The sequence below is a fragment of the Chlorocebus sabaeus genome, chromosome 24, assembly GCF_047675955.1.
Source record: "Chlorocebus sabaeus isolate Y175 chromosome 24, mChlSab1.0.hap1, whole genome shotgun sequence".
Classification (NCBI taxonomy): Eukaryota; Metazoa; Chordata; class Mammalia; order Primates; family Cercopithecidae; genus Chlorocebus; species Chlorocebus sabaeus.
The window spans coordinates 69471074-69492837 of NC_132927.1; the positions used below are offsets into that span (position 1 = coordinate 69471074).

The 21764-nt window shown below is 44.8% G+C and overlaps 3 protein-coding genes across 4 annotated transcripts in view; 2 read left to right on the forward strand and 1 right to left on the reverse strand.

Moving 5' to 3' along the window:
* Positions 1–701: 701 nt before the first annotated feature.
* MOAP1 (modulator of apoptosis 1) lies at positions 702–3417 on the reverse strand. Its single transcript, XM_037984417.2, has 2 exons — positions 3055–3417; positions 702–2858 (listed from the first exon to the last, which is right to left on the reverse strand). The coding sequence occupies exon 2, from the start codon at positions 2737–2739 to the stop codon at positions 1684–1686; it is 1056 nt and encodes a 351-aa protein (XP_037840345.1). The 5' UTR covers positions 2740–2858; positions 3055–3417; the 3' UTR covers positions 702–1683.
* Positions 3418–3433: 16 nt separating this feature from the next.
* On the forward strand, positions 3434–5539 carry LYSET (lysosomal enzyme trafficking factor). 2 transcript variants are annotated; one of them, XM_007987648.3, is made up of 2 exons: positions 3434–3531; positions 4718–5539. In XM_007987648.3, the coding sequence occupies exon 2, from the start codon at positions 4734–4736 to the stop codon at positions 5127–5129; it is 396 nt and encodes a 131-aa protein (XP_007985839.2). In that variant the 5' UTR covers positions 3434–3531; positions 4718–4733; the 3' UTR covers positions 5130–5539. The 2 variants fall into 2 exon arrangements, with proteins under 2 accessions (XP_007985839.2, XP_007985840.1); XM_007987649.3 differs by lacking the exon at positions 3434–3531 and adding an exon at positions 3538–3984.
* A 15902-nt stretch (positions 5540–21441) lies between these two features.
* Positions 21442–21764, forward strand: part of UBR7 (ubiquitin protein ligase E3 component n-recognin 7) — a 29449-nt gene continuing 29126 nt past the window's right edge. The window contains exon 1 of the mRNA XM_037984418.2: positions 21442–21465. The gene's annotated coding sequence lies outside the window, so the exon portion shown is untranslated. The remainder of the gene's footprint in view (positions 21466–21764) is intronic.

The following is a 21764-nucleotide window of genomic DNA, read 5'->3' on the forward strand; positions in this document are numbered from 1 at the left end:
CCTCCTGGCCTCAAGCAGTCCTCCAGCTTCAGCCTCCTGAGTAGCAGGGACTGCAGGTGCACACTACCATGCCCGGCTAGGTTTAAAAATTTTTTTGTACTATGTTACCCAGGCTGGTCTCGAACTCCTGGGTTCAAGCAATCTTCCTGCCTCAGCCTCTCAAAATGCTAAGATTACACTGCTCAATCTTTTTTCAAGAGGACTAAATGAGAAAGTAAACGGAGAAACTTTTAGTTCAATCTTCCAAGCAGCAGCATACAATGTTCATTTCTTTCCTTCTCCCTCCAAATTTGACACACTGATACATCTGCACTACTTGCACTAATTTGTCCACTGTCTTGTTTCATCCCATTGTTTTACTGCTTCAGTAGAAGCTCCCTTCACTTAGAAAACAGTTTCCAGCCGGGCGAGGTGGCGGGCGCCTGTAGTCCCAGCTGCTTGGGAGGCTGAGGCAGGAGAACGGGGTAAACCTGGGAGGCGGAGCTTGCAGTGAGCTGAGATCCGGCCACTGCACTCAAGCCTGGGCGGCAGACCGAGACTCCGTCTCAAAAAAGAAAAGTTTCCTACCCCTGAGCACCAAGAGGAAAGAGTCCAAGGAACTAAGTCTGTGTAGGTCCGGTGGTTTGCAGATTCATGCTTTGGGAACTCTTTATTCAAATGAAATCTCTCTTGGAACCTTGATATAAACAAAACAGACAAAGTCATTTTATTACCATTCCTTTATTTTAGAAGTTCACACCTATAATTTTATAACAATCGTGAAAATGTTACTCAGAACTAGATGTTTTGATGACACACAGCAGAAATCTGTAAAGATGGTCATTGCAAACTTAACCAATCTCAGCATTCTATTCTGCCTTTTGTTTTGATTGCACAGAATCAGTATAATTCTGATTCATACAGAAAATAACTTAGTATCTTAACCTCCCCACTCAGGATTGTCATCATAAATGTAGGTCAATACATACCTAAAAACTGTCAATGATCCAACATGATCACATGTGACATGCTACACTTGCGCCTCATACCAAACAAGCTGATATTTCAATGAGATCTGGTCAGCATATACACCCGACCTTGTCTGTCCTCTCAGAGCACTGCACATAGGTAGTAAAAGAACTTTTGTACAGTAAGAAATTCACAGGGATGAGGCTGGGCGCAGTGGCTCACACCTGTAATCCCAGCACTTTCGGAGGCTGAAGCAGGTGGATCACTTGAGGTCAGGAGTTCGAAACTAGCCTGGCCAACATGGTGAAACCCCGTCTCTACTGAAAATGCAAAACTTAGCTTGGCGTGGTGGCACGAGTAGTCCCAGCTACTCAGGAGACTGAGGCAGGAGAATAGCTTAAACCTGGGAGGTGGAGGGTGCAGTGAGCCAAGATCGCGCCACTGCACTCCAGCCTGGGTGAGAACGAGACTCTGTCCCTACAACAACAGCAAAGATATTCACAAGGATGAATTTAAATAGGTAAACAGCAGTGTAGAACTACATCCTTCCTAGTCAATTACACCTTTAGGAGACTTTAAATAGGCATAGAAACGACAAAGGGTTTATACTGAGAATTGCACAAAAATGAGTTACTTGGCAGCACAAGGTAGGGATTGTATGTGTCACAAGAGTATATAGACTGTTCTACCTTCATGCTCTACTCATTGCCATACCCCTTCGTGGTTCCCTGAGACTCAGGTGAAATGCCCTTCTAATACTTCCTGGAGAAGGGCCTCCTCCTCCTCAGCTGCCTCATAATCCTTTATCAGTACCAGTAGCTGCAAGAAACCAGGGGCTGGGCCATCCTCTGGCAGATTAAGCTCTCTGCGAATTGTTTTGTGGACTGCCCCAGCAATGACTTGGTCTAGGCGGGCCTGATTCACAGCATCTCTCTCAATTGCTCCTCTCTGTACCAGCTTCTGTAACAAAGGCTCCAGCCTTAGTACATAAGCCGACAACTTTTCCTCATCTTTCTGGTAAGTGGTTAGATATTTGACCTGCAACTCTCTAGGATTATCTGTAACCCCAAATACCTCCTCAAGAGCCTGCAGGCATTCATCGACAGTAATTGAAGGATTGTTTATCTTGAGGACACGAATAACATCAAGTGCTGGGCCTCGAAGGCTCTCTAGCAATCGCCTTCTCTTCTCTACATCTGGCACCTGCCACGCCTTTATCATCTGAGTAGTATGAAACATCCAGCGTCCAAATTCTTCTTCTCCTGGTTCTGGAGGCTCCTTGCCCGAGAACACTCTCAGCTTTTTATACTTCAAGCACTGCAGGGCAGGCTGAAGAGCCTCTAATGCCTGTGCCAACATAGGGGCCCACATTTCTGGGATCATGCCCTGCTCTAGGTCTAAGGAGCCATTTTCATGTGCAAGAGCTCTGGTCAACTCACCCACTGTCATGCCCTCTCCCGCTAAAAATTCATTTAATCTGCTTAAAAATGTATTATCAGAGTCAGGGGGCTTAAAGATCACTCTCCAGATACCCCCTTTTCCCGGTATCTCCTTAGGGACCAGTGCGTGACTAGTCTCCGCAGTAAGCCCTACTAAGGCTACTTTCCTGTTCTCATCCCTCCTGAACATCCTTCCAAGCAGTCTGTACTCCCCCAAGGGAGCTAAACCAGCCTGCAGAGCCTCCTCGATTTCTGCCACACTGCAGCTCTGGGAGATGCCGGCAATCAACAGCGCTTTCCGAGGGTTCATGTCCATCCCCCTGCACCAGTCTTCCAAAAGCCTCAAAGTCATGGTGCCCGAAATAATAGACTTAAGTTTAAATATTTCAGACCACAGGCGGCCACTGCAATTCAAAGAAATCCTCCGCGGTACCCCAGGGAAATCTCGTCAACGTGCCGAGGTCCAGCAGCCTGCAAAACAGAGCAGACAGGTTAGCTAAAGGTGCCAACGTCCACGGCACGCGTGCAGGCCGCAAGCCCCGTGCGCCCTGCCCCCCGCGGCGACTCCAGGGCCGCCGCACTGCGGCGCGCGCCCCTCACCCCTCCCAGCCCTGGTGCCTGGGGGATGTCGGGCCTGCAGGGCCTCTCTGGGCCAGCTTCCACTCACCGTAATCTAGTGCTCGGTGCCCGCGTCCGTGCGCCGGCGGCGGAGGTGCCCGGCCGCGCCCCGACAAGGCGCGGGAGGGCGGGCTCCCCTAGGCTCGGACGGACACTCAGGGACCAAAGCGACCGATGCCGGTCCTCCAGGTGCTTGTGATGCTCTCCGCAGCAAGAAGTGATGGGGCGATGACAGTCGCGAGCGGGCACCGGGAGGAAAGGCTGAGGAGCGCTGAGTCGCCAGACCCAGACAGCCGCCCACCTGAAGGGACGTGCCACCACCCGCGCAGCTAGACCCCCAGCTCCTGCCCGGATTCCAGCTGTTTGGGTCTCGCTGGGCGAAGCTGCGCGGCGGGCGGGGGCAATCTGACGTCATGAGGGGGCGGGCCTCTGGGGGGCGGGGCGCGCGCGCTTCCGGCCCGAGCCGGAAGCCCCGACTGCGGCGGCATCCGGGACGGCGGGCGGGCTGGCCACCCGGGACAGGAAGGTGAGATCCGGGACCTTAGCTTTGCAGGCAGGCTCTGCCGGCGGCCGCTGACTGGCGCTGGGCTCGCGACGCTGCAGGGCGGCGAGGCCCGGGCCTGGCGCAGTCAGCACAACCCTGGTCGCGGCGTGCCGGCGCTGCAGCGCGGCAGGGGGCGGGGCCGGCCGCCTGGAGGCCCGTGTGGCGGGGACGCCTCCCGGCCGGGTCAGATCCCCATAGCGGGTCTCCGGCGGCGGCGACGGGGGCCGGGCCGCGCGTGACCCGCCGCAGTCACGCCGTTCTTAATCACTAGTAGCTGGTGCTCCAGGCTGGCGGCGCTCACCTTTCTCCTAGCCGGGTGACCCAGGGGATTTATTTTATGGTGGCTTTCTCTGAAATGCCAAAGCCACCCGATTATTCAGAGCTGAATGACTCTTTAACGCTTGCCGTGGGAACAGGAAGATTTTCGGGACCATTGTAAGTGCTTAGGAGTTACTGTCTTAACTTGGGGGCTTGACTTGTAGCACCCCGCGTTCACATCTGAAGCAGTACTGTAAAGCCGAAAGTGTTTCACCTGTCAAAGTGAAAAGTGCTGTGGGAAACTAGTTTAATTCCAGTTTCTGGAGGGCGGGTATTATGGACCTGTTTAAGTAGGATGCAGTGATTTATTCTGAGAGATTCCCGTTAAAAAGCAGAACTCAATATATACTGAAATCAATTGTTTTTTTATTGTAACTATTACACAAAACCTGTAAGTTTTACATTTCTTAATAGGTGTTTAATTATTTTAAATCTTAAGTGTGTTAGTGGGATGCTTTCGAATTTAATTTTATTTTTTTGAGACGGAGTCTCGCTCTGTCGTCCAGGCTGGAGTGCAGTGGCGCGATCTCGGCTCACTGCAAGCTCTGCCTCCCGGGTTCACGCCATTCTCCTGCCTCAGCCTCCCGAGTAGCTGGGACTACAGGCGCCTGTCACCACGCCCGGCTAATTTTTTGTATTTTTAGTAGAGACGGGTTTCACCATGTTAGCCAGGATGGTCTCGATCTTCTGACCTCGTGATTCACCCGCCTCGGCCTCCCAAAGTGCTGGGATTACAGGGGTGAGCCACCGCGCCCGACCTAGAATTCTTGGAGATAAAGCAAGTACATTTGGAGTAGTTGCCGTGACAGTACTACAAGACCCTAATTGTATTTCCTTTTTTAATTTGAAGGCACAGAGCATGGAGAATGATGAATTTCCGTCAGCGGATGGGATGGATTGGAGTGGGATTGTATCTGTTAGCAAGTGCGGCAGCATTTTACTATGTTTTTGAAATCAATGAGACTTACAATAGGCTGGCCTTGGAACACATTCAACAGCACCCTGAGGAGCCCCTTGAAGGAACCACATGGACACACTCCTTGAAAGCTCGATTACTCTCCTTGCCTTTTTGGTTGTGGACAATTATTTTTCTGGTACCTTACTTACAGATGTTTTTGTTCCTATACTCTTGTACAAGAGCTGATCCCAAAACAGTGGGCTACTGTATCATCCCTATATGCTTGGCAGTTATTTGCAATCGCCACCAGGCATTTGTCAAGGCTTCTAATCAGATCAGCAGACTACAACTGATTGACACATAAAATCAGTCACCGTTTTTTCCCTACGATTACAAAACTGCCAGTCCTATATGGAGTCTGATCACAAGACTGCAGTTTCTTCACAGATCTCAGGAAGTTGTGGTGGGGCAGAGGCTTTTTAAAAACATGTGATCAGGGGGCTATCTTTATCTGAATAATAATGAATTTTTAGGTAAAACCTGAGATACAGTACTACAAAATCATGTTGATGACTTCAGATTTTGGAAGTTAAATCGTGTCTGTTATTTGCATTCTTTAGAAACTTGACTGAGTACCTGAATTCATATTTCTATTCTACTGTGCAACATAGTGATGATTCAGAAATTTTTCCTTTGGGGAAAAAAAATGAACATTTCCATTGTGTTAAGTGTAAAAAGGTCCAGACATGATCATAAAATTTAAATTTTATACAATTACTTGGCTTGCTTTAAATTCTTCACACTTAAAACACCGATTCATTCTATTGCAGCTAAGCCAGCTGTTTATACTTGCTGTCAGTTTATGAGGCATTGCTTAAAAACGTATTAAGGTAATGGCTGTCTTGATAAGCAGAATTTGTTCTTCCTCTTGGTAATGGCTAGCTAAATTATTATTAGTGCTTTAATGGGTTTTTTTTTTTATATTTTTCTTTTTTGTGGAGAATGAGGTCTCGTCACGTTGCCCAGGCAGTTCTCAAACTCCTGGGCTCAAGCTTTCCTCCCCTCTAGCACTCCCTAAGTGCTAGGATTACCAGCGTGAGCTCCCATGCCCAGCTATTTTTAATTAAAAAAATTTTTTTTCCATGGCTTGTGACACAGTCTCAGGAGGCCCTGAGAACATGTGCCCCAATGCTACTGGTTTAGAAAACTATTTGGGAAGAGACTAAATGGTAAATGTTGGAAGGCTAGAAATAACTTACAAATGGAAGATGGAAACAATGTGTTCAATGAAAATAAACGGGTTATTAATTAATTAAAATTATTATTATTATTATTTTTTGAGACAGAGCCTTGCTCTGTCACCCAGGATGGAGTACAGTGGTGCATTCTCGGCTCACTGAAATCTTTGGCTTACTGCAACCTCTACCTCCCAGGTTTAAGAGATTCTCTTGCCTCAGCCTCCTGAGTAGCTGGGATTACAGGTGACCGCCCCTATGCCTGGCTAATTTTTGTTATTTTAGTAGAGAGGGTTACAGCATGTTGGCCAGGCTGTTCTCTTAACTCCTCACCTAAGGTAATCCGCCTCCCAAAGGCCTGGGATTACAGGCATGAGCCACCATGCCCAGCTGTATTTATTTATTTATTTATTTTGAGACGGAGTCTCGCTCTGTCGCCCAGGCTGGTGTACAGTAGTACGATCTCAGCTCACTGCAACCTCCGCCTCCCAGGTTCACGCTGTTCTCCTGCCTCAGCCTCCCAAGTAGCTGGGATTACAGGCACCTGCCACCATGCCCGGCTAATTTTTTTATTTTTTAGTAGAGATGGGGTTTCACCAGGTTGGCCAGGCTGGTCTCGAACTCCTGACCTCAAGTGATCCGTCTCAGCCTCCCAAAGTACTAGGATAACAGGCATGAGCCACCACGCCCAGCCTATAACAGGTAATTTAGTCCAGTCCTTATCAGATGCACGAGACCCCTCTAAAAGATGCTATCAAGTCATAATCTTTCTGATTTTCTTTTCTGGCCCAAGGTTAGGTCGTCAGGCAGTAGGTTAATTACATGAAGATGTGATCCTTGTACCTTCTTTGCATTTGTACTACCTCACATCTCGTACTAACACAAATAACTAAAACATGGACACAGTAGAATGTCTTCTTTTCTGTGTGAGATCAAGATATATTTTTATACAGTTATGTCATTAATACTGGAAAACATTTTATGCTTTTAATAATAATCTTAACAGTTTTTGATGCTGATTCTGTTGAACCCTATTCTAAGAGCTTTATGGAAATTAACTCATGTAATCCTCTGAACAACCCTATAAGATGGCTATTATCCAGATTTCACAGATAAGGAAACTGAGGCAGAGAAGGCAAATAACTTGCCAAAGGTCACAGCGAGTAGCAGAGCCAGGGTTATAACCAGGTATTCTCATGCCTTCGTTACTAACCACAGAGGCACAGTGCTTCTCACAAATGACAGATGTTTTAAGCCCTGGGTACTGTTTGCCCAGTCATGTCAAAGACTGGAAATGGCAATATTATCGACAAGTTCTTCTCCATCTGTCTACTAGAAATCTGAAAGTTTCCTAGCAACCTCATCTTTTCACTACATCTGACTGAACCAGAAAGGACGGCTGAGTATTTCATAGCAAGCTTTTACTTAAAAGATAAAGCAGGGTACCTTTGTCATGCAAAAGTAGCAGATCAGATCTTTCAGATAAATTAGTCTCATTTATCTCACTGCCTCCAAAGGTCTAGTTACTGAAATGATATATCTTTTGATACAGTACATGGAATCCTCAAAGTAAGTAGCAGTTTGAAATACCTGTTTCTGTGAGGTTCAGATGACCAAATCACTTGCATCTTTTCAGGCTTCAGTATGCACGTTACAGGCATTGTTTATGAGTGATTTACATTTATTCTTCACAACAGTCTTGGGAGGCAGGTATTATTCTGCTACTAGTATCATTTTAGAGAGGAAGAAATCTGAAACACATACGAATAACTTGTACATAGTCACACAGCCAGTCGAATAACTTGTACATAGTCACACAGCCAGTAAGTGAAAGAGCCAAGATTTGAACCCAGGATGTCAGCTTCAGATCTCCAGCTTTTTTTATCATTCTATACTGCTTCTCAAAAAAGAGAGTAATTTGAGGTAAATCATCGAAAGTTTCCAGTTTTATTAGTCTTGAGGCAGTGATTTAAGACAATTATTTCAGTTTTGTTTTATAAATGCTTTATGTAGGCTGGTCGTGGTGGCTCACATCTGTAATCCCAGCACTTTGGGAGGCAGAGATGGGAGGATAGCCTGAGCCCAGGAGTTCATGACCAGCCTGGGCAACATGGCAAGACCCCATTTCTATTAAAAAGGGATGGCTCATGCTACTCCCAGCACTTTGGGAGTCCGAGGCAGGCAGATCATTTGAGGCCAGGAATTCAAGACCAGCCTGGACAACATGGCATAACGCTGTGTCTACTAAAAATACAAAAATCAGCCAGGGCTGGTTGCGCATGCCTGTAATCCCAGCTACTTGGGAGGCTGAGGGAGGAGAATCGCTTGAACCCGGGAGAGAGAAGTTGCAGTGAGCCAAGATCACGCCACTGCACTCCAGCCTGGGCCACAAGAACAAGACTTATCTCAAAAAAAAAAAAAAAAAGTTTTATGTAATGCAAGGTTTGTGAGGTTGCCACTGGTACTGCAAAGTAGTAATTCCTTTTGAATGAAGTAGATTCATCTCTCTTGATACTTCAAATTCTAGTATTTTGGGATTTGGTAAGAAAATGTTCAGTCCATCTCTGTCTTTCAAGATTATATTGCCTTTTGCCTTGATAGTAGAAATATTAAAATAGAGTAGGATTAATGTAGTAAACTTAGTGTTTCCAAATGTAATTACTACATTTCAGATTGCAGGTTTAATCTGCTTTTTGATTAATTAGGAGCTATTTATCCAAGTTGTGGGTTATTTCTAGTTTGTGGCTATTTAATAGTTCAAAGCATTTTTTAGGTAAGGTAAAGAGGGAAAAGTGAAATACATTTTTTAATCTGTTAGCTCTTGGATTGAGGAAGAAGTTGAAATTGATGGCTAGGGAATAATTAAAAAATTAGCCTGGCAGCTGGGCACAGTGGGTCACGCCTGTAATCCCAGCACTTTGGGAGGCTGAGGTGGGTGGATCACAAGGTCAGGAGTTTGAGACCAGCCTGGCCAACATGGGTGAAACCCTGACTCTACTGAAAAAGACAAAAATTAGCTGAGCATGGAGGCGTTTGCCTGTAATCCCAGCTACTCGGGAGGCTGAGGCAGGATAATCACTTGAACCCAGGAGACGGAGGTTACAGTGAGCTGATATGGTGCCATTGCACTCCAGCCTGGGTGACAGGGCAAGACTCTGTCTCAAAAAAAAAAAAAAGAAAGAAAAAGAAAGAAAAGAAATTGATTGCTAGGAGACCTGTGTATGATAGCAGATCATCATTTTTTTTCTTTTCTTTTCTTTCTTTTTTTTTTTTTTTTTTTGAGACACAGTCTTACTGTGTTGCCCAGGCTGGAGAGTAATGATGTGGTCTTGGCTCACTGAAACCTCTGCCTCCTGGGTTCAAGTGATTCTCCTGCCTCAGCCTCCCAAGCAGCTGGGATTACAGGTGCATGCCACCACGCCTGGCTAATTTTTGTATTTTTAGTAGAGACGGTGTTTCACCATGTTAGCCAGGCTGGTCTCGAACTCCTGACCTCAGGTGATCCACCCGCCTTGGCCTCCCAAAGTGCTGGGATTACAGGTGTGAGCCACTGTGCCCAGCCCATTTATTTCATATTCACATCACAATACAAAAAACAGTGAATACAGGATTACTTAGTGAGATGAACAGCAAATATAGTAAGTGCTTCAGGGATTTTAGGGAGGGGACAAACATTCTAGGATTCATAACTAGGAAACAGTCGCTTCCAGAGGTGAGAAAAATAGAGCTATATCCTATAGTGATTTGATAGGTGATTTTATTTGCAACTATATGTGAAATGAAGTAATCCTGTTGAGATTTTTCACCAAAACATGCCAGATATTTTATTTTTTCAAAAGTGCCAGTATAGGGAACAGAAAACTGAATTACAGAATCATGTAATTCATGGAGCTTTAGTCCCCATGTAAATTTTCTGGTTTTAAAGATGCTACTAGTTTCTAAGTTGTCTCTTTTTTTAATATTAAATTGTTCATAATACCAGTTTTAAAGTAAAAGTTGTGATTCCCTAAAGGTTAGAATTTGATTCTATTTCAAAATTTGTACAGTTAACGGAAAGCTTTTCTTTGGGGAAGTACAGTCATCAGATAAAGTGCTTCTATGAGTAACTGTACCCCCAGGTAATGAAACCAGCACATTTGTTCATGGTGAGTAGGGTTAGTCTTTTTTTTTTCTTTTCTTTTTTTTAAAGATTATCAGCTGGGCGCGGTGGGTCATGCCTGTAATCCCAGCACTTTGGGAGGCCGAGGTGGGCGGATCACCTGAGGTCAGGAATTCTAGACCAGCCTGGCTAACATGGTGAAACCCCATCTCTACAAAAAATACAAAATTAGCCGGGTGTGGTGGGGCATGCCTGTAATCCCAGTTACTCAGGAGGCTGAGGCAGGAGAATCGCTTGAACCCGGGAGGTGGAGTTTGTGGTGAGCCAAGATCGCACTGTTGCACTCCAGCCTGGGCAACAAGAGCGAAACTCTGTCTTAAACAAAAAAATAATAAAAATAATAAGCAAAGATTATCTAGTGTTGATTCCCATCTTGATGGATTTAGCATTCTCAATCTCCAAAACACTGGCAGAAAAACTTACCACAATACCATGTCTCATCTTTGCAGCAAATATGTGCCATCATTTAATAAATTTTCCAACATAAGAAGTGCCATATAATTTTGGAGCATGATTGGGAATCATCATGCATGCATATTTATGCTTTGCTCTAAGGCAGTGAGTAGGTCTTGGACTGTGGCTTTATGTACATTAGAATTACCCAAGGAAAACTTCTTATATTTAAACAATGCCAGGGTCCCTTTGCAACCAGTTACATCTCTGGGATGGACCCCAAGCAATCTTCAAATGATTCTCTCAGGGTTACAAATCGCTGGTCCATGGGTTTTTATGTGCCATTTACCAAAAACTCAGCTGTCATGAGAATTGTGCTTGTCTTTGGAACAGCTTCAACAAATACGTTGCAGTTCAATTCACCCTAGCCATCTTAATTGCAAATCTTGAGAGCTGTCTCTTTTGATTTCGAGTCCTCTCCTCCAGTTTGTCCTGAATATGCTTCTGTCAGGCTTTTGCCTCCCACTCTACCAAAACTGCTGTCCTGTCAGGAAGTTGCTGGTCACTTACACATAACTAAATCCAATGGTCAAGTCTCTACCCTCAAATTATTACTATTAGTTTTTGACACTCCCTGTCCTTGAGATACTTTCTTCAGTTGTCTTCTTGACCAGCACCGTCCAATAGAACTTGAGCAATGCTGGCGATGTGCTTTATCTTTGCTGTCCAGATCGGTAGCCAATAGCTACCCGAAAGTAGCTCTTGAAACGGGGCTAACATGAGCCTGGCATGGTGGCTCACACCTGTATGCCGACAACTTGGGAAGCTAAGGTGGAACGATACCCTGAGCCCAGGAGTTCGAAGCTGCGGTGAGCTATGATCGCACCATTGCACCCCAGCCTGGGCAACAGGATGAGATCCTGTCTCTCAAAAAGAAAAAATGTGGCTAATGTGACTGAGAAACTGAGTTTTAAATTCTAATTAAATAGCACATGTGGCACTGTGTATTAGATGGTCCCATTCTAGATATTTAACTGGTTTGCCTTCTTCCTCACCAGCTTTTTTTTTCCTTTTTTTTTTTTTTTTTTTTTTTTTGAGGCAAGCTCTTGCTCTGTTGCTCAGGCTGGAGTGCAGTGGTGTGATCTCGGCTCACTGCAGCCTCCACCTCCCGGGTTCAAGTGATTCTCCCACCTCAGCCTCCCAAGTAGCTGGGACCACAGGCATGCGCCACTGTGTCCGGCTAATTTTCGTATTTTTAATAGAGATGGGGTTTCACCATGTTGGCCAGGCTGGTCTCCAACTCCTCACTTCAAGTGATCTTCCTACCTCACCCTCCCAAAGTGCTGGGATTACAGGCGTGAGTCACCACTCCCGGCCCTCAGCAGCTTCTTAAGTCTTATTTGCTAGTTCCTTGTTGGGGATCTGCTCAACCTCTAAATGCTGGCGTGCTCCAGTTCTTTTTTCTGTGTGTACTCCTTTGGACATCTCATCCATGGCTCATGGCTTTCAATATACGAATTGGCCAAGCATGATGGCTCATGCATGTAATCCCAGCACTGTGGGAGGCCAAGGGGGGTGGATCACTTGAGGCCAGGAGTTTGAGACCAGCCTGGGCAACGTGGCAAAACCCCGTCTCTACTAAAAATACAAAAATTAGCCAGGCATGATGGCATGTGTCTGTGATCCTAGCTACTTGGGAGGTGGATGTGGGAGGATCACTTGAGCCTGGGAGGTGGAGGTTGCAGTGAATGGAGATTGTACCACTGCACTCCAGCCTGGGTGACAGAGCAAGAGCCTGCCTCTAAATAAATAAATATACAAATTTATGTCACTACCTTGTATCCCTCTCCTGAGCTCCAGACTTTACTATACAATTGCCTGTTTGATAGGCCTTGACATGGTGCTTGGTAAGATGTCTTACCAGGTACATGAAATTGAACCTATTCAAATCTAAGCTGCCGATCTCTCCACCCATCAAAATCTGTGCCTCGAGTTTCCTACGAGTCTGTTATCATCCCTGTGGCCAGGGGGATCCTTTTAAAATGTTACTCCTCTCAAAAATTCTCCCATAGCTTCCCTTCTCAGAATGAAAAGCAAAGTCCTTAACATGGCAAGTAATAAATGAATGGCCCTGCCCTGCCCTTGACCTTGACTTCATTTTCTTTTATTTATTTATTTGAAATGGAGTTTCGCTGTTATTGCCCAGGCTGGAGTGCAGTGGCGCAATCTCAGCTCACTGCAACCTCCGCCTCCTGGGTTCAAGTGATTATCCTGCCTCAGCCTCCTGAATAGCTGGGATTACGGGCACCCGCCACCATGCCAAGCTAATTTTCATATGTTTAGTAGAGACAGGGTTTCACCATGTTGGCCGGACTGGTCTCGAACTCCTGACCTCAAGTGATCCACCTGCCTCAGCCTCCCAAAGTGCTGGAATTACAGGGGTGCACCACCACACCTGGCCTTGACTTCATTTTCTACTACTCCCTCTGCCCTTGACTCCACTCCAGACACTGGTCTTCCTGCTGATTCTTGAACTCACCAGAATACCCTGATCCAGGGCCTCTGCACTCAGTGTATCTTCTGTCTGGATGCTCCACCCTGGCCTGCTGAAATGTCACCTTAGTAAGGCTGCCTCTGATGACCCCTACTTGAAATTAAGCATCCACTTTCCCTGTGTTTCTCCATAGCACCTAGCATCATGTACTATGTTATATATTTTGTCAGAATCTAAACTCTTATGAGAGCAGAAATGTTGTCTCTTTGTGCACTGCTGTGGACCCTATGCCTAGAACAATGCCCGGCACATAGTAGTTGCTCAGTAATTTTTTATTGAATGAGTAAATCTTATTGCCACTAAACACTTTTCTTGCTAGACTACAAAACAATCTAGTTCACTGTCCAGATAGAATAAAGGTTAAAAGTTAACATCTGGCCAGGCACAGTGGCTCACACGTGTAATCCCAGAACTTTGGGAGGCTGAGGCAGGCAGATCATCTGAGGTCCGGAGTTTGAGACCAGCTTGGCCAACATGGCCAAACCCTGTCTCTACTAAAAATAAATTTGGGCATGGTGATGCATACCTGTAATCTCAGCTACTCAGGAGGCTGAGGCAGGAGAATCACTTGAACCCGGAAGGCAGAAGTTGTAGTGAGCTGAGATCGTGCCACTGCACTCCAGCCTGGGTGACAGACCAAGACTCTGTCTCAAAATAAAATAAAATAAAATAAAATTAACATTTACTGTTAAACGCATAGTACAATCTGTCCTGTCTTCTAGTTTAGTTGTTGAGCTCTTATTTCCACATTTAGGGGTATATTATCTTCAAGGCCAAGATTTAAAATGAGTATCTCAACTTATTTATTTTAGATCCAGGGACAGACTACAATATCTTTTACCAACAGTTCTTGTAATATAGGTTGTCTTGGAATTTTCTTTTCTTTTCTTTTCTTTTTTTTGAGATGGAGTCTCACTCTGTCGCCCAGGCTGGAGTGCGTGCGAGATCTCGGCTCACTGCAAGCTCCGCCTCCTGGGTTCACGCCATTCTCCTGCCTCAGCCTCCTGAGTAGGTGGGACTACAGGCGCCTACCACCACGCCTGGCTAATTTTTTGTATTTTTAGTACAGACGGGGTTTCACCATGTTAGCCAGGATGGTCTTGATCTCCTGACCTTGTGATCTGCCTGCCTCGGCCTCCCAAAGTGCTGGGATTACAGGCCTGAGCCACCGCACCTGGCCTGTCTTGGAATTTTCTTTATTTTTTGTTTTTATTTTTAGAGATGGGGTTTCACCACATTGCCAGGCTGGTCTCAAGGTCCTAGGTTCAAGCGATCTGCCCACCTTGGTCACTCAAAGTGCTGGGATTACAGATGTGAGCCACCACGCCTGGCCAATTTTCTTTACTGATGCAGGGAAAACCACATTCACAAACAAGGTTTAAGTGGTGGTTACAGTCCCTGAGAAATTCTCAAGCTACAATCATGAAGATAATGGTTTCTTAAACCACCTCACATGCAGCAAGTATCACAGCTCTTTTTTTTCTTTTTTAAAGGGATGGGGTCTTGCTATGTTGCCCAGGCTGGTTTCAAGCTCCTGGGGCTCAAGCAATCCTCCTGCCTCATCCTCCCAAGGTGCTGGTATTAGAGGTGTGAGCCACTGTGCCTGGCCAAGTGTCACAGCTCTTAGAGCTACAGCACACAGTTGAGTACTCTGGTGTTCAATATCTTGGACTTGTAAAGCACTCATTTAAACTACTGTTTCTAGAAGTTACTTCCATCCCCAGTAGAATTTTTGGCATTGGAATAAATCTCTATTTAAAACTGCACCCTATGGCCTGTTACTATCCCAATGTCAGCTGCTACTTTTTAAAAGATTTAAATAGAAGCTTACTGTCTAACTTCAGTTTCCTAGGCCATGTCTTTAAATAGAGCAATTCTGATCTCAAAGGTCACCTGAGAAGTGGAGTACTTACAGCAACATTGTGAGATTCATTTTATACTTTGAAAATAACACACTGGCCATAGGCCATGTTTTTTAAGGTTAGGCACATCAGTTTTAGAAATACCTCTTCTCTTTTTTTATGGTATCTTATTTCTCAGCCTCCCAAGGTGCTGGGATTACAGGTGTGAGCCACCGTGCTTGGCCAAAGTGGCTCTTTTTTTATGGTATCTTATTTCATATTTAGCCAAGCTCTCCTACTCTCTGGAAGTGGCATTATCATTCTTTTTCTTGTTTTCTTTTTTGAAACAACATCTCGCTCTGTTGTCCAGGCTTGTCTCAAACTCCTGGGCTCAAGGGATCCTCCCACCTCCACCTCCCAAAGTGTTAGGATTATCAGGGAGAGCCACTGTGCTGGGCTTTTCCTCCTTCTTCTGACAAAGTAGTTGAATGGGAAATGTGGATTTTTTTTGCTTTGCTTTTAAAGTCTGAACTGGTTATTTTTCGCCCTGAATTACCAACATGAGTGTTTTAAATTGTTAATATGGCTGCTGTGTTCTTATTAAATCTAAAGCATAACTTTGTAAAATTAGAAATGGAAAGTTTTGGCTGGGTGAGGTGGCTCACAGCTGAAATCCCAGCACTTTGGGAGGCAGAGGCAGGCAGATCACGAGGTCAGGAGATCGAGACCATCCTGGCTAACACAGTGAAACCCCATCTCTACTAAAAATACACAAAAATTAACCGGGCATGGTGGTGGGCGCCTACTCAAAAAAATTAACCGGGCATGGTGGTGGTCCCAGCTACTCGGGAGGCTGAGGCAGGAGAACGGCATGAACCCGGGAGGCGGAGCTTGCAGTGAGCCAAGATCCTCCCACTGTACTCCAGTCTGGGGGACAGAGCAAGACTCCGTCTCAAAAAAATAAATAAATAAATAAAATAATTGAAAGCTTCAAAATAACACTTTCTGTATTCATGTAGAAAATTACATCCTTTTTTTAATGGACAAAGAACAAAAGGGCATAAAATGAAAAATCTCCCTCACTCCCAACTCCTACTCCCCTCCCTCTTCCCAGAGGTAGTTGTGCTATTCTTTCAGAGACATATGTCTATCTAGCTTATTCCCCAATAGTAGCATAGTAGCATTCTATACAGTTCTATACATTGATAATTTTTTTTTTTTTTTTGAGACAGTGTCTTGCTCTGTCGCCTGGGCTGGAGTGCAGTGGCCGGATCTCAGCTCACTGCAAGCTCCGCCTCCCGGGTTTACGCTATTCTCCTGCCTCAGCCTCCCGAGTAGCTGGGACTACAGGTGCCCGCCACCTCGCCCGGCTAGTTTTTTGTATTTTTTAGTAGAGACGGGGTTTCACCGTGTTAGCCAGGATGGTCTCGATCTCCTGACCTCGTGATCCACCCGTCTCGGCCTCCTGAAGTGCTGGGATTACAGGCTTGAGCCACCGCGCCCGGCCTTTTTTTTTTTTTTTTTTTTGAGACAGAGTCTTGCTCTGTTGCCCAGGCTGGAGTGCAGTGGCATGATCTCGGCTCACTGCAAGCTCTGCCTCCTGCGTTCAAGTGATTCTCCTGTCTCAGCCTCCCAAGTAGCTGGGACTACAGGCGCCCGCCAGCACGTCTGGCTAATTTTTTGTATTTTTAGTAGAGATGGGGTTTCACTGTGTTAGGCAGGATGGTCTTGATCTCCTGACCTCGTGATCTGCCCGCCTCAGCCTCCCAGAGTGCTGGGATTACAGTGTGAGCCACCGCACCCAGCCCCCTTGCTAGTTTTTATTGAGCAGATCTCAGAGATTGACCTTTAACAGCATATAGAGCTTTACCTTAGTGTTTTCCATGGCTGCGCAATATTGTTGTACTAAGGTTCCTCTATTTTTATCTAATTATGGTCTTCTGATGAACAGTTAGGTTGTCTCCAGCCTTTTGTTACTAATAATGCTGCAACAAATAGTCTTATAAGTAGATCTTTGTGCACATGTGTTACTCTGTAGGACAAATACCTATAAATGAAATTGCTAAGTCAAAGAGCATGTGAGATTTATTTATTTATTTATTTATTTATTTATTTATTTATTTTTGTTTTGTTTTGAGACACAGTCTCACTCTGTTGCCAGGCTGGAGTGCAGTGGCTCAATCTCAGCTCACTGCAACCTCTGCCTCCTGGGTTCAAGCAGTTTTCCTGCCTCAGCCTCCCGAGTAGCTGGGACTACAGGCACGCCAAAACTTTCAATTTTTACTGTATTTTTAGTAGAGACAGGGTTTCCCCATGTTGGCCAGGATGGTCTCGATCTCTTGACCTTGTGATCCACCCACCTTGGCCTCTCAGAGTGCTGGGATTACAGGCGTGAGCCACCGCCCCCGGCCTAATATTTTAACAGAATTGTCAACTTGACTTTCTAAGAGCTTATAGCAATTTACACTCTCACCATGAATATATTATAGACCCCACATCCTTTCCAGCTCAATACTGCATCAAAACTGTTGCTTTTTCAGTCTGAAAAGTAAAAAAATGGTATTGCATTGTGGTTTTAATGTCAATTTATTTGAAGTGCACATTTTTTTTTTCACTGAAAAGCCATGTGTATTTCTTCTGTGATCTTGTGGTTCCTTTCCTTTGCCTATTTTTCTGTTATATTTTCCTGACTAGTATATAAGGGATCTACATAAAAGAATTCGTTCTTAGTCATTTGTGCTGAAAATACTTAATACTTTTTCCGTTTCTATTTTGACCGTATTTACAGAATGTTCAGAAATTTCAGTTATTATGAATCACGTTTACTAATATTTTCCACTATGGTTTCTGGATTTTTACATTGTAGTGTTATTAATTTCCCCAAACATGCTTATCTGCACCCATCACCAGTATGGATATAGTTTTGAACTGTGTGGTGCTCAACTACCAATCACAATAGTTCATACAAGAAATTGCTTATAAAGATTTTGTCGGGCTGGGCGCGGTGGCTCAAGCCTATAATCCCGGCACTTTGGGAGGCCGAGGCAGGTGGATCACGAGGTCAGGTGATCGAGACCATCCTGGCTAACATGGTGAAAACCCGTCTCTACTAAAAATACAAAGAAAACAAAATTAGCCAGGCATGGTGGCGGGCACCTGTAGTCCCAGCTACTCGGGAGGCTGAGGAGGGAGAATGGTGTGAACCCAGGAAGTGGAGCTTGCATGAGCCAAGATGGTGCCACTGCACTCCAGCCTGGGCGACACAGTGAGACTCTGTCTCAAAAAAAAAAAAGGTTTTGTCATAACACAGAGGTTGACGACTGAGTTAAAAAGTTTAGATTTTCTGGCTTTTTTTTCTTTTTTGAGACGAAGTCTTGCTTTGTCACCCCGGCTGGAGTGCAGTGGCACAATCTCAGCTCACTGCAACCCACGTCTCCCAGGTTCAAGCAATTCTACTGCCTGTCTCCCTAGTAGCTGGGATTACAGCTGCACACCACCAGGCCTAGCTAATTTTTTGTGGTTTTAGTAGAGACAGGGTTTCACCATGTTGGCCAGGCTGGTCTCGAACTCCTGACCTCAGGTGATCTGCCCGTCTTGGCCTCCCAAAGTGCTGTGATTACAGGTGTGGGCCACCATGCTCAGCCTCAGGTTGTCTTATATGTATGCATCTTATTGCAATATAAGAAATGATAGTCTATACTTATATTGATTGAACAATTTGAGAGATAGTTGCATCTTTAGGTTAAATAGGTTAAATAGAAACTAGATAAACTACATAATAAACTGAGGGCCACAGACATCTCCAACTGATTTTCTCATTTGGAAGAAAACATAAACTTTATTTCCTTTAAAAGTATAGGCTTTTTCAGTTAAAAAATTTAAAAGTTCTCCTGAAGCAAATGTTTAAACTGAAATCTAAAGGATAAGTAGATAGACAAAGGAGGTCATTTGGCCCAGGATTTGAAAGGCAACCAGTGGCAGAAGCATAAATCCTCTTAAGTCTAAGCTGGACATGGTGGCTCAAGTCTGTAATTCAGCTATTGGGGAGGCTGAGGCTGAAGAGGATCACTTGAGGTCAGGAGTTAGAAAACAGCCTAGGCAATGCAACGGAGACCTCCCTCGTCTCAAAAAAAAAAACAAAAACAAAAACAAAAAAACCCAAGCATGGTTGCATGCACCTGTAGTCCTGGCTATTCTAGAGGCTAAGTGGGAAGATTGTTTGAGTCCTCAAGAATCTTGAGCTACTGAACTCAAGATTGCTTGAGCCCTTACCTTCCAAATGAGTTTGAAGTTGCAGCGAGCTATGATCATGACACTGCACTCCAGCCTGGGTGACAGAGACCATCTCAAAAAAAAAAAAAAAAAAAAAAAAAAAAAAAAAAAAAAATTCCTCCAAATCTGAATGCCCATTTCTAAACGGAGAGGCGGGGGGAATTGATTTCCTCACATATTTTTTTTCCTATTTTTCCAAAGTAAGTTTTTCTTCCCAAAAAGGTTTAAATGTCTTAAAATTAATTTTGCACCACCTAATACTATAGCCAAGCAATCACAACCTATTATAAAAGAGTAAAAGTTCTCGTCCTTGGCCACAGAATTCTATTATTAAAATAAACATTTCTTACTGTGACGCAAAAGGACTTACTTTTAGAAAACACATCTATCTTGCATAAATTCCATATGTTTCACATTCTAAAAGATTTATCTAAGTCTAATGTCAAGCTTATTTTTAGGTAGGATTGTGCAGTTGACTTTCCTGTTCAAAAGTAAAGTTGGAGCTATTTCAAAGAGTAACTTTATTCTGCTTGCCTGTGGCTGTACCACAGAAGGCAGATTTGTCAGGTGCGGTGGTTCATGCCTGTAATCCTAGCACTTTGGGAGGCCAAGGCAGGAGGATCGCTTACAGCCAGGAGTTTCGAGACCACTTGGGGCTACAAAGCAAGGCCCCCATCTCTACAAAAAATTAAAAAATTAGCCTGGTGGCTGGGCATGGTGGCTCACACCTGTAATCCTAGCACTTTGGGAGACCAAGGCAGGTGGATCACCTAAGGTCAGGAGTTCAAGACCAGCCTGGCCAACATGGTGAAACCCTGTCTCTACTAAAAATACAAAAATTAGCCAGGCATGGTGGCAGGCACCTGTAATCCCAGCTACTTGGGAGGCTGAGGCAGCAGAATCGCTTAAACCTGGGAGGTGGAGGTTACAGTGAGCCAAGACCATGCTATTTCACTCCAGCCCGGGCAAAAAGAGTCAAACTCCATCTCAAGAAAAAAAAGGCCGGGTGCGGTGTCTGTAATCCCAGCACTTTGGGAGGCTGAGGCGGGTGGATTATCTGAGGTCGGGAGTTTGACATCAGCCTAACCAACATGGAGAAACCCCGTCTCTACTAAAAATACTAAATTAGCCTAACGTGGTGGTGCATGCTGGTAGTCCCAGTTACTCACGAGGCTGAGGCAGGAGAATCACTTGAACCCGGGAGGTGGAAGTTGTGGTGAGCTGAGATTGCACCATTGCACACCAGCCTGAGCAACAAGAGCGAAATTCCATCTCAAAAAAAAAAAAAAAAAAAAAGAACTAAAATAAAAACTAAATTAGCCTGGCGTGGTAGCACACACCTAGTGCTGGGCTGCTTGGGAGGCTGTGGTGGGAGGATCACCTGAGCCCAGGAATTCCAGGCTGCAGTGAGCTGAGGGTGCCACTGTACTCCAGCCTGAGTGACAGTGACACCCAAGCGCAGCAGCAGATTAGAAAACCTGGCAAAGCATTTCTTCTGACCCATTGACTAGCCCATCTTTGTCAAACATGTGGCTTTCTTATGAAGAAGACAGTATTAGAATTGAAATCAGTATTAAAATTAATTAAAAGACCAATCTTATAAATCAGAATCTAAAAACACTGGGCCACAAACACAAATATTATCTTGAAATTTCTTCTTTATAACCACTTTCCAAAGGAAACATAAAATGTTCAGAGAAAATGTTCAGATATCAATTTAACAATGGGATCTATTTTCCGTATATACAGGTAAATTTTTTTCTTTTTTGAGATGGATTTTCGTTCTTGTTGCCCAGGCTGGAGTGCAATGGCACGAACGGCTCACTGCAACTTCTGCCTCCCAGGTTCAAGCTATTCTCCTGCCTCAGCCTCCCAAGTAGCTGGGATTACAGGCATGCGCCACCACACCAGGCTAATTTTGTATTTTTAGTAGAGACGGGGTTTCTCCACGTTGGTCAGGCTGGTCTCGAACTCTTGACCTCTGGTGATCCACCTGCCTCGGCCTCCCAAAGTGCTGGGATTACAGGCATCAGTTACCGCACCTAACCAGTTTTTTCTTGAATGATTGTATAGAGATAACAGTACTATGATAAATAACAGCTAAATATTAGAAACATTAGCATAAACTAAACAGATAATTTCTGACGATCTATAACTTTTTCTAGTTGGCATTGTTTGATTGCCCAAGAGTACTCAGTGGAAGGCTGCTGTTCCAAAGTAAAACAGTGTTTCAAGGATATGAAAAGGTATGTAAATTTTCACTTAAATTATTTCATAATAAAAGTGATTCATAAAAGTTGATTAGGCCGGGCATGGTGGCTCATGCCTATAATCCCAGCACTTTGGGAAGCTGAGGTGGGCAGATCCCTTGAGTCCAGGAGCTCTAGACCAGCCTGGGCAACGTGGTGAAACCATCTCTACAAAGAATACAAAAAAATTAGCTGGATGTGCTGGTGCAAGCCTGTGGTACCAGCTATTTGAGAGGTTGAGGTGGGAGGATCACCTGAGCCTGGGATGCGGAGGTTGCAGTGACAGTGAGCCAAGA